The 12,236-nt window shown below is 47.1% G+C and overlaps 1 protein-coding gene across 5 annotated transcripts in view; it reads right to left on the bottom strand.

The window, feature by feature from the left end:
* The window catches only part of LOC131108031 (disks large homolog 5-like), a 40,904-nt gene that overhangs the window by 26,657 nt on the left and 2,011 nt on the right, over nt 1-12,236 (bottom strand). For all 5 annotated transcript variants that reach the window (XM_058058667.1, XM_058058671.1, XM_058058670.1 and 2 more), the window contains exon 2: nt 1,188-1,256. In XM_058058667.1, the coding sequence (XP_057914650.1) occupies nt 1,188-1,256 (69 nt within the window). The remainder of the gene's footprint in view (nt 1-1,187; nt 1,257-12,236) is intronic.

The following is a 12,236-nucleotide window of genomic DNA, read 5'->3' as shown; positions in this document are numbered from 1 at the left end:
TGGAATGGAAGCCAAAAAGATAAATAAACAGACTCGGACTTGGACTCGGGGGCAGGAAGTGTGAGGATCACGTTCATCTTTGACTCAGCGTTTTGGCCCTTGTGGAGGTTTATGTAACACAGCTGAGTCACTTGGACCTTGGTCAAACATGGCAAAGATGGGGCAAACGAGCTTGAAGAAAGAGGAACGCTAACATCTGGGCGTCAACTGTATCACATGATACAAAAGATTGACGTATGATATCGTTGTAGCTCTCAGTGGGTGATTGACAAATGCAAGTAACCCACCCCCTTCTCTCTTCAATTGCCATTGTTCAATCCCAACGCAACCCAGGTAGAATCCCTAGATGTTCCTCAGACGTGTTTAAAATACTCAGCATGAATGAATGCTGACGTCAGGTGGCTTGGTTGGCCACCAGGCTGGAGCCTACACCAGTCTACATCATCCACACTGCTCCGTAGCACCGTACACTAACTTGTGCTCGCCTAGCCGCACATTGGAAGCGGAGTGGATTGTGGAAGCTAACAACGGGAAGCTAACGTAGCCAAGCTCACTTTGGGGCGTTACTGCATAACTGCGGTGCGTTCAAAGACCGACAAAGTGATCGATGAAACACCATCATCAGTAATGACGTTGCACTTTTGTAGGTTCACTCTCACGTTTGTTTGAATATATTCATTTTTAAAAATACATACTCAAAAAATCAACAACATAACAGACAACATAATGATATGTAATATTCTAAAGTGGTCACTAGGGGTCAGTAATGCGATATCGTCCAGGCATTCGACTGTTTATGTCTTGTTGCCTCACATGTCTACTATGTTGGGTAATAACGGTGACTATAGGGGTGTTATTTCATGTCTAAGGGCTCTAATGTTAAAAAGCATATTAAAAAGGTGGTAAACAGGTTTTCTATGCTCAAAAATATTCAATTTGTAAATAAGCAATCTACATTGTGGCAATAAAAGCCATAAAGGAGGGATGACTCAACATGTCAAATGTGGGTGGAGGGACTGATTTATTCAATATTACCCACTTTTGGTGAACGAGATGTGACTATTTTCTGAGGAAAAACATTTTTGCTGCAAACATTTGTGAATTTATGGGGCCATAAATGCTGAGCTTTTCAGGTGATATGCTTTAACGTATGGTGATATGACCCCCCCTGGCATTGTCATACATACCGACGCTACTGAGGGAGCTACTGCTCTCGGAGTCGGACGGCATGGTGGAAAGGACGCTGTATGTGGAACCTGGCAAACACAGAAAGCAACATTCAGATGTCAAAATGTCAGCGCAGCACGTGTTCCCGTAGCTCAGCCTGATCGCACGTGCGGCTTCACCACACATTGACTGGAGCGCCGCTCCTCCTCAGCGGCTCCACATGATGCTGGCATCTGAACCCGCCTCTCCCCTCGGCGTGCACCCCGCCTAGCGATGAGGCGTAGACACTCTGCATGTTATCATGATGTCAAGCACACGTGCGGTCGTGAAGGAGAGAAGAGCACGTTTCATCTGGATTGGCCCTACAGATCCTCAAGATGGCAGGTTTGCCGTGCAGATATGTTGCACTGCGGCGTTCCTGCTCCAAAGGGCAACATCTACCTTCCAGCTAAGCGGGGCTTTGTAGAGCTGGGTGACAACATGGCAGACATTTCTACAATACAAATGTTCATTTCCCTTTCTGCTTCACTGTGCTAACGCTGGTTAGCTTCTTTAAACACCACGGTTCAGTGCTACAAATGTCTTAGCGTATTTAATGTTAGCTATTTAGCATGTTATGTCTATTCTTTCTCATGCAAAAGATAATTAAAATTCAACTGGTTTTATGGCGCGGGCGGCACGGTGGTCTAGGGGTTAGCGCGCAGACCTCACAGCTAGGAGACAAGGGTTCAATCCCACCCCCGGGCATCTCTGTGTGGAGTTTGCATGTTCTCCCCGTGCATGCGTGGGTTTTCTCCGGGTACTCCGGTTTCCACATTCCAAAAAAACGACTCCAAATTGTCCATAGGTATGAATGTGAGTGTGAATGGTTGTTTGTCTATATGTGCCCTGTGATTGGCTGGCGACCAGTCTAGGGTGTACCCCGCCTTACGCCCGAAGACAGCTGGGATAGGCTCCAGCACCCCCCGCGACCCTCGTGAGGAAAAGCGGTAGAAAATGAATGAATGAATGAATGGTTTTATGGCATGACAAGTCGGGCATTAGTGGCGCCCCCTGTAGGTTGTTCCTCCAAAGACACGCTACACATGCTACACATCGTCTTCTGGTTTTTCAGTGTGGAAAAGTCAACGCTAGGCTTAGCGTGTTTATTCATCTGTACAAACCACCGTATGAGCTGCTGGCACCAAGCGCCAATAAAAGACGCCAATATTCTCCAGCGCGTGAAAACGGCATCTCGTGAGACGCTGCCAGTGGATGACAAAAGGAAAACAAGCCTGCTGGTTGGTGCCAGGCTCCTCTAAATGGGCCCGAACAAGAAGCGGTCCGTGGCGCCGCCACCCTTTGAAGGGTCCAAATGAAAAGCGGCGGCAACATGAATAAAGTCCAGGACGGAGGGGAAGAATAAAAGCCCGGTGCGGGCTATATTTACCCTGACACATGACAAGAGTTCCTGTGAAGCGGCTTTGGGAGGCGGCAACAGATTGATGCCAACTGTTCCCTATCGCCATCCCTGTCCTCGCCCCCCCACCGGCTTTGGCGGCGCTCGGGCTCCAGCCTTGTGACAAGGCCCGGCCTAATTAAGTGTGAGCTCTGTGAGAGCCAGCCGCTCCGTCCAGGGAAGAGGAAGAGGAAGTGGAAAGGGGGCAAACGGAGAAGACGAAGAGGAAGAGCACGGACGGAAAGGTCTCCTTTTGGTCTCCTCTGACCATCCCTTGTGTTCCCAGCGCAGCTTTGATTTCCCATCCGTCTACGAGCTGTGAAGTAGTCTCGGCGATGCAAAAATAAAGCCTGAAAAGTCATTTGCATGGTTTTCGACGTGTGACTTCCTGAACCCGCTATCTGTCTGAGCAGGTCTCCAGTTAACAGACGTAAGCCATGAAAGACGGGCTTTATGAGTCCTTTTTTTTTACCAAAATCCAGCACGGCATCACCGAGGCCCGTGACAGCCAAAAGCCTGAAACTCGGCAATCAGACGAATTCTAAATTCCAGTAATCCTGACAGGAAGACGGTCGTCAAACAGCCGACGGCTACGATGGATGACGCCGCTTTTTCCCTTCACCGTAAATCCTAAAACAGGTTTCAAACTGTGACCTATGACCTTTGCAATTCCACTGAATAAATGCTATTAAGTTCATTAACTCACTGAACTTAATGCCAAAAACACAACAGAGCGAGGCAGCCATGTTGAAAGTGCAATGTAGCGACGGTCGACTGTACGCAAACATCTGTTGACACGTGTGTGCGACTTATATATCATAAATATTTATTATCACCTACAACCTTTCCAATGAAATCTGTGAAAAAGAGAGTATACTCCAATAAAGTAAGTGGGGACCAATAACAAAGGAGCCACACTTTGGACACCCCTGCTTTCACAGCTCTGTCAGGGTGCGTGATGTCATCAACTGTGTGAGAACCTCCTGGACTAGTCAGACCCAGGAGCATAAGATGGTAATTAAAGAGAGAACGGGAGTATTACTGCAGGAATTATTGGAAGCGCGAGTCATGTTAGGTTAAAAGGGGGTCGTTATTGTTGCAAATGTTGATCTGAAATCGGGTGTGCGGATGATTTTCATTGTAAAACTTCATCAAAAAGAGACAATCCTCCAGATTGAGCACACCAAGATGAAAGCGCTTATTAGCAATTAGATGGCACGTCGGATACGGGCGGCTTTTGGGGTGGTGGGAGGTCCAAGGTAGGTTCAATCATCAAGTCATTAGCGCCGTCGAGTGCGGTCGATCATCTGCAAACACGACGTCCTCGTCAATAAAGCTCGGATACAGCATGACGTGGAATATTAACTTGGGTTGAACTGTGGCTGTGACAGACGCCATTAGCGGCCATTAGATGTGGCGACGGCGTCGGTAACGCCGCTTCTACGGCGAGACACTGGAGGTGAGAGAAATGTCGCCTCGGAGGACCCCGGGCGGCGCTAGGCCAGGCGTGTTGTGGTGATCTAAATAGGTCAGGAGGAGGAGAGGACTCGCCTCTCTCCTCTACCTTCAGGGTCCCCGCACCCCCAACCCGCCTCTCTCTCTCTCTCTCTCTCTCTCTCTCTCTCTCTCTCGCTCTGCCTTCCATTCCGATCAAGTGATGTGCTCAGCCAACAACACTCGCTTGCTTCGGATGAATAGATTAAGTTCTCCGGCACATGAGGCGAGGTGACACATGTTGCCATGGTGAGGCTGGATGAGGGCGGGTGAAAAAGCCTCAACACAGAAAGATGGCTGCACTTGCAACTAGATTATTCAAATGCTTACAGAAAACGATCGATGTCTCGAAGATAAAAATTCGAAATAGAAAGGAACAATATATTTTTGTGTATCTGGAGGTAAGAAGTACTGGAAGAAATGTGTATTTTTATACTGACATTACCACTACCACATCACCCCAACCAGGAGAACCAGAGACTAGAGTGGAGAGCCACCAGGCATGGCCCAGCAAGGTGCACTGTATTCGGCCGCATGCTCCCAGCAGCTGGGGTGATGCCATGGAGGTCTCCGGATTTTTTTTTTTTTTTTTTTTTTCAGTGCAGCCATTTTAGGTGGCAGATAAGGTTTGTCATCCGGGAACATTTGGTACAACTGGAAATGTATCTCTCGGAAAGGGAATGTTTTCTTACAAGTGAGCTCAGGGGAAGTTAAGACAAGCCGTCAACATCACAGGCAGGAGAAATGAGGAGCGCTTGATTCCCTCACCTGCACAGCACTGGTAATCTAGCCTCATTTAATTATCGTGCAGGCCTAATTAGAATCTTGACTTGACTGCATTAGCGTTGCAAAGATCCTTCATGAGCTGCCAGACCTTCTCGGTGGAATAAACAAATCCTCCTTCTTCACAGCCTTTTTAAACTAGCGTGGCGTAATGCTAACACACACAGAAATATAGCGCTGTGCACGACTCACTTGTTTTATGGTCTGCTTAAGTGAGGCGGGGGGGGGGGGGGGGGGGGGTGTCAGTACAAAGCCAAAAGAGGGGAAAGCAAATTTACATCCCTGACCTCTAAATCCTGGTGATGGCGGCGTTTATGGAGTATGGAAGTATGGAAGCATGGAAGCGGCGACTGGTCTTACTCCATCTTCAAAGAGGGATAGAAGCCCAAGACGAGAACATCGATGGGGGGGGGGGGGGTTCACAGTCCATTAATTGGTTCACTTCGGTGGGGAGAACGGCTCTCTGAATGTGCAGTAGTACATATAGTAGTACATACAGTATATAGTACCTCACCACTCACATTTTCCCCAAACGGTTCCCAAACACTGCCTTAACCTTAATTAGCTACCTCTTTTTATCTGTTTGTATACCTTTACAATGCAGGGAAAACAGAAACATAAGGATAGTGGATGTACATCAGATAGTACAGTTGACAGTTCCATGTATTGCAGTAATAAGGCATCTTTGAGTATCTCATTCCCCGACTAAGTGTCCTAGTTTCTGGTGATAGAAATACTGTATTTGAACATATCCAAGAGGATTAAGGCAGTGCCAGATAAGAGGTGCTCACACCTGCAAGCCGCATGTGCTACTGCAAAGTACATCCAAGTTTTTGATAGTATTATCCCTAATATCCCCGATGACCTCACTTTTCTAATATACTGCAGTGCGTGCTTCCCGAGACGCTGGTGTTACCATGTCAACGATGGTCTCAAGGCAGTCAGATTGGGAAAGAAGCGCTCCAATCCGATGGCGTAACGATGCGAGCGCAGTGTGCAGCTCCCGGCTCCTCGGCCATACCGATGGCTGCCGGGTGATTTAAAGCGCCGCCAGCAGCGTAGCAGCGTGGGAATGTCACCGGGGACGCCAGATTAAAAGCTGCATCTCCACCCGGGAAGATTTACCCGTCTGTGATGCACTTCATCAGCGTTGTGTGTGTGAACCCGTTCCCCGAGGCAAGACGCCTGAACAGGACGAGGCGTTTAAATGTCAGCGTGTTGAGAGGCGAGGCTGGCTGATGGCTCCACGCATAAGGAGGGAAGGTGTTACACCGATATGACTTCAGGACAATGGCGGCCAAAGGAGACACTTCCACTTGCCCCATCCACTCCCATGAGAGAAGACGGCAGGATTTGCTCTCGACGTTTTGCACCAAAACAAAGAATTTGCCTCACATTGTAGACACGACTTCATCTTATAAATAAACAAGCAGTTAGCGTCTTTGAGCCACTCGCTAACCAGGCGTGTCCAGCCAGGACCACATGCTGGGAAACGACAGGATGCCATGGTGCCATGTGGATAGTTTGGAAAGATACGCTAACTACTTCGACTTCGATACTAAAAACTGCATCTCGACTTTGTTAGCATGTTAGCATAGCAAGCATATTATTACAATCATATTATTAGACCTTTTTCCCCATTATCAAAATGTTCCAAATGTTACGTTTTCTTCTTTAATAATATTTATAATGTTTACTAAATCTCCATATTATAAACTCATTCATTAATTCATTTTCTACCGCTTTTCCTCACAAGGGTCGCGGGGGGTGCTGGAGCCTATCCCAGCTGTCTTCGGGCGTAAGGCGGGGTACACCCTAGACTGGTCGCCAGCCAATCACAGGGCACATATAGACAAACAACCATTCACACTCACATTCATACCTATGGAAAATTTGGAGTGGCCAATTAACCTAGCATGTTTTTTTTGGAATGTGGGAGGAAACCGGAGTACCCGGAGAAAACCCACACATGCACGGGGAGAACATGCAAACTCCACACAGAGATGGCCGAGGGTGGGATTGAACCCTGGTCTCCTAGCTGTGAGGTCTGTGCGCTAACCCCTAGACCACCGTGCCGCCCATATTATAAACTTTTCCGCCAAAATTACAACTTTATTTGATTTCTCATATAATATAGTATCATAATATAATATATATGTTTGTAATATTTCAACCCTGCTACTATAATAATTTAGATTTTGCTCTTTTGAAGCTCTGTGTTTTTTCCACTTTCTGCTCGGGAATGTTGGTTATGGCTCCTTTCCCATTCCCATGTTTTCATTTATTCTTTTAACACTTTTTCCACAGCCTAATTTACCAAATATTTAAACTTTATACGTTGTTTCTCATCATATTACAACATCTAAATAATGAGGTCTTTTTCTTGAATAGTTCAACTTCAAAAACATTATTTTTCGTATTTTTTAAATATTTTTTTAAATATATTTCTGATGAAATGACAACATTTTCTCCTACTGTCATTCATTTAAAATGCCTGCTGATTTTTCCCTGTTCTTTTTGTTGGTTTTCTTGTTAATGAAATATTTAGAAGGTGCCGTGCGCCGCACTTTGGACCCCTGTGGCGTAGACGGGAGCTGACGTTGTAAATAATACAGCAGCGGAGTCTAGCGGTACGCTCCAGCATCTCGCAGATGAATCATAGTCTGCTGCTCTGATTGACGAGTCTTCTGCATGTTCCTTTGGTGAACGTGTTTTTTTTAGAAGCGAGATTGGAGTCCAAACGATGTGCTGCCTTTGATTCCGCTTGATAGCAGGAAGGGACACGAGGGACTAATCAATTGATTGGTAAGAGGCTGACTGTGGCATTGATTAGTCGTGTCTTGGAGCGACGGAGGTTCGGTCTCAACTAGTTTGCGGTCTAAGGAAGTAGCAGACAATGTGACGTTAAGCCACAGCCGAGCAGTCCTCCGCAACGACAACTCCAGGAATCATTATCCCACTTTATAAGGCAATGGCATGGAAAAAGGAGTTGAGAACATTCCATCCCCATGATGAATTCACTGAGCAGTATGAATTGGATTCAAATGCTGGCGCCTTCAGATATCCCGGGATGAAGGTCCAAGTCTGTGATACCCGGACATCAACCAGTGACTCCTTGGGACCAAGTACCTGAGGACTTCGATGTGGCACACTGGTCCAAGAAAGCCCCGCCCACCTCCTGTCGTTTTCACTGCTAGCGTTCCGTGCTGTTTACTCTTTGACGCACAAGATAAAAATGAACTTCCTGAAATAGAACATAATAGTCACGAAGACAAAGAAAGGTCTCGGGCCCGGCAGACCTGTCAGAAGGACTAAGCGGCAGCGATGCTCAAACACCCCCCCGAGTGCCATCCAGTCCGCTTCATTATCAGCGAGCCATTACGGGTCTCCTCGCTACAAAACAACCCCGCGCTCGGAATCAGGACGACGTGGCTTTTGTCCCAAGCAGCTTGCCCGTGCCAAGAGCGGAAACGGGAAGAGTCAAAATGTCTTCCCAACCGTGGAAGAAACCCACAAGTGGAATTTTTTGGATCATCTTTCCAACATTCCTTTCATCTGTAGTAACACGGGGGGGTGCAGATAGCCTCTTCACGCCGTGCACAGATAATTCAGTGATTACGCCATAGCGTTAGCAAAGGTCACCGGTCGCAGACGCAGAAATGCGACCAGGAGAATTTGGACTTGAGAAGCCCAGAATATAAACGAGAATGCTATATTTAGCTTCGATAAAAGCCAAAACAGGCGACTGTGGAGGGTCATGATGGGACTAAACTATTCTCATCACTAAAGGGTGACGATTAAATCGCCCATCTCTGGTCCTGAGGGTAAAACAGGCCAACCATTCATTCGGGTCTTTACGGAAATAAATAGAATGACATTTCCTTACTCTTACTTTGGAATGTTACAAATTGAGTGGGATTTTCCTGATTTAAAAGCCGTTTATTTCATGCTGCCATGGAATGCACCATGACGCCATCTTTCCATTTGCATAATTGGCAGTGATGAGGGGCCACGTACGTACATCAGTACGACTCCATCAGTCTTCAGACGCCGCCATCGGTCGTGACGGCGTAGTTGAGGGTAAACGTGCGACCTGAGGTGAGATGCTGCCCGCCATGATGCTCTACGGGCAAACGTGATGCCATCCATCCATCCAGCTAAGCCGAAAGGACAGCAAACTGCGGATGAAGCGACTGCTTCCTCTTCGCAACGAGAGAACGGACGGATGCGTTCGGCCAGGAAGAGAGAGCGAGATGAGTGACGGCGTGCGTCACGGTGTGACAGCTCCTGACGTGCGGCGAGAGGGAGGAAGTGAGGCTTTTCATCGACGTTAAGAACTGGACAGGAAGCGGGAAGAGAAGACGCACGCATGCACGGGGTCCACGGCCCAGGCTGCTCTTGTACCCAGGAAACTGCTGAGCGGGCAACTTGGGTCCGCTCCACACAAAAGGCCTGTTGTCCCCCCCCCCCCCCCAACAGCCCTCTGTCTATCACCCCCCCACCGCCCCGCTTGGCACGCTCCATCAACGTGTAAACAGACCAGTATGCATCCTCCAGTACGCCCCTACAAGGAAATACTACTCTCTGTGCTCATGGAGGAATCGACCAATGGTTCCCCAGGTGAAACGTCCCGGGGCCGGTCTGGTCATGTGATCTGCGGTCGTGACGCCAATTGGATGAACTTTCAGTACAAACTGCGTGCATGAAAAGCTGAAGTGAAATACATACAGGATGTTGAAATATCCTCTAAATGTGGCAAAATCTATTTATAATACACTTCTATATTATATTTCTATATTGTCACAATTATTGTCAATAATTTTGAATGTGTACATTTGCATATTTTTGGGGTTCATGTAATACAGTCACCAACCTACACTTCTGATATTAGCCTATCTTGTTAGTATCATATGTAATCTAAATAGTGTACATGTACATATTCTACACTGGTCACTAGGTGGCAGTAACGTTGCACTGATCACACGATAGCCACCGCAGAAGCCAATGCTAACGCTACCGTCTACGACAGGTGTGCTCATTAAGTCGATCGCGAGCTACCGGTCGATCGCGGAGGTGGTACTGGTCGATCGCGGAGGTGGTACTGGTCGATCGCTGGTCGATCGCTGGTCGATCGCGGCGTGACATTAAAAAAATATCATCCCAGCATCAATGCCGTCACTTGATTGACATACAGGACAACCAGTCAGATGACAACTGAATTTTGACCTTTAGGTCACTGCTCATGCGTAAACAACGATGCAAAGTGCTAAGCTAATCGGCGAATTGCGTTAGATTTTAAGCCCTCGCTAAAGTTTATGGTCACTAAAATGAGTGAAGGAGCTGGACCGAGTAAAAAGGCAAAAACTGGACCAAGTAAAAAGGCAAAAAACATATCACTTCCATACGGATATGGAATATTATACGGATATTATGATACGGATATTATCCATGACTGATAAACATTTGGAAGTGTGCTTGAGGCTGGCTATCAGCAGCTACTGTCCGGACTATGCATCCCTGGCTGGTTCAATTCAGTGCAAGTCATCAAAGTAAACTCAGGTAATTACAAAAAATGTTAATAGTTAATTATGTGTGTTTTGCAATATTGGCTCATTTGGTTATGTAAGGTACATCAACATACATTGTACGTACAAATAATCCTCAATACATTTGAAAATAAGTAGATGTTTTGCATTTTTGTAGTGGGTAGATCATTTTGACTAGGTCATTTTAAAAGTAGCTCGCATGCTGAAAAAGTGTGAGCACCCCTGGTCTACGATATCAGGGGTGTAAACACGACTATGGGGTGTTACTGCATGTTTTGAGGGCTCTAATAACGCTACAAAGTGCATTTAGACGGTCATAAACAGGTTTTCTAGTAGCGCCAAGTACAAAAATACACATTGTAAATATATGTAAATATAAAATATGACTCCATGTCGTATTAACAGGACATCATAACGCAGAATTCAATTAAATCAATTCACGATTAATGCTCCTTTTCAAATACTCTATGCTGCCTGTTCTGAACTCCCGTTTCAATGCCAGAGCTGTACTGAGTAGAACAACGCTAAGAACAAGTTGACAACAGCGCCCCCGCTGGTTGCATCCATGCGCTGCCCTCCATGTTGCAAAGTGGCGATGGAAGCGATGGAAGCGATGGAAGCGATGGAAGCGATGGCGAAGAGGACAAAGCAAACGGCTCACAAGGACAACATGGACGCTGCATCCTGCCAGGATGAATTGTGCTGCTCTCTGCGAGAAATGTGTTTATATCACATGCTCGTGATAGTCCAGCATGTGTGCGTGTGCGTGTGCGTGTGTGCGTGTGTGTGTGTGTGTGTGTGTGTATGGAGTCCATCTTCAGGTCGCATCTCAAATCCAGGCTGTGAAATCAGCTGGCAGCCATTTGCATAAATATGAATCTGATTATATTGGCTTGGCGGCCGAGGGGGTTGGTGGGGTGGGGGGTGGGGGGGTTCCGGTGAATGAATCTTTCTGCCCCGCAGATTCATTAGGAGCATTCGTCAAGACGTGAGACACCAGTCCCTCCGGGATTCTGACGCACAACCTGGAGTGAATAATGAACGACTTTGTGTGTTGTTTGTTTGTCTGCGGCGAGAAGCATAGGAAGGAAGTTTGACAGGCAAAGCCATCACAATTCCAGACTGGAATTGGGACTCGGGGGGGGGGGGGGGGGGGGGGGGGGGGGGGGGTCGGTAGATGGCGTGGTCGTCCTCTGAGGCGCATAAGCTAGGTTACTAGCTAGCAGTTGACGCAAACCGGAGCGCAGTACTTGGATGGCAGATGATACAGAGGCACCATAGCTCCGACTGTACCAAAGGGTCATGGGTAGAATAAATTAAAACAGTTTAGGAAATCAGGCTGCACGGTGGTCGAGTGGTTAGCGCGCAGACCTCACAGCCTCAATCCCACCCTCGGCCATCTCTGTGTGGAGTTCCCATGTTCTCCCCGTGCATGTGTGGGTTTTCTCCGGGTACTCCCACATTCCAAAAACATGCTAGGTTAATTGGTGACTCAAAATTGTATGAATGTGAGTGTGAATGGTTGTTTGTCTAGATGTGCCCTGTGATTGGCTGGCCCCGCGACCCTCGTTAGGATAAGCGGTAGAAAAAGAATGAATGAGTTTAGGAAATCCAGCTGGAATAGGTGCCCATTCTGGAAGATCTTATGGCTCTATAGGAGTCCACATGTCAATACAAAGGGCCTCAAAATGAACGGGTCCCCTTTAAGAGACATGGCCATGAAGGTGCATGGTTTAAATCCGGGCCCCGACCAGAATTCTATTAGGATGAAATGCCTGACCTTTTCCATGAATTGTTTTTTATCAACT

Source organism: Doryrhamphus excisus, chromosome 20 (assembly GCF_030265055.1).
Source record: "Doryrhamphus excisus isolate RoL2022-K1 chromosome 20, RoL_Dexc_1.0, whole genome shotgun sequence".
In the NCBI taxonomy this organism is placed as follows: Eukaryota; Metazoa; Chordata; class Actinopteri; order Syngnathiformes; family Syngnathidae; genus Doryrhamphus; species Doryrhamphus excisus.
Note: the sequence above shows the minus strand (reverse complement) of the source record. Positions and strands in the feature narration are given on the sequence as shown.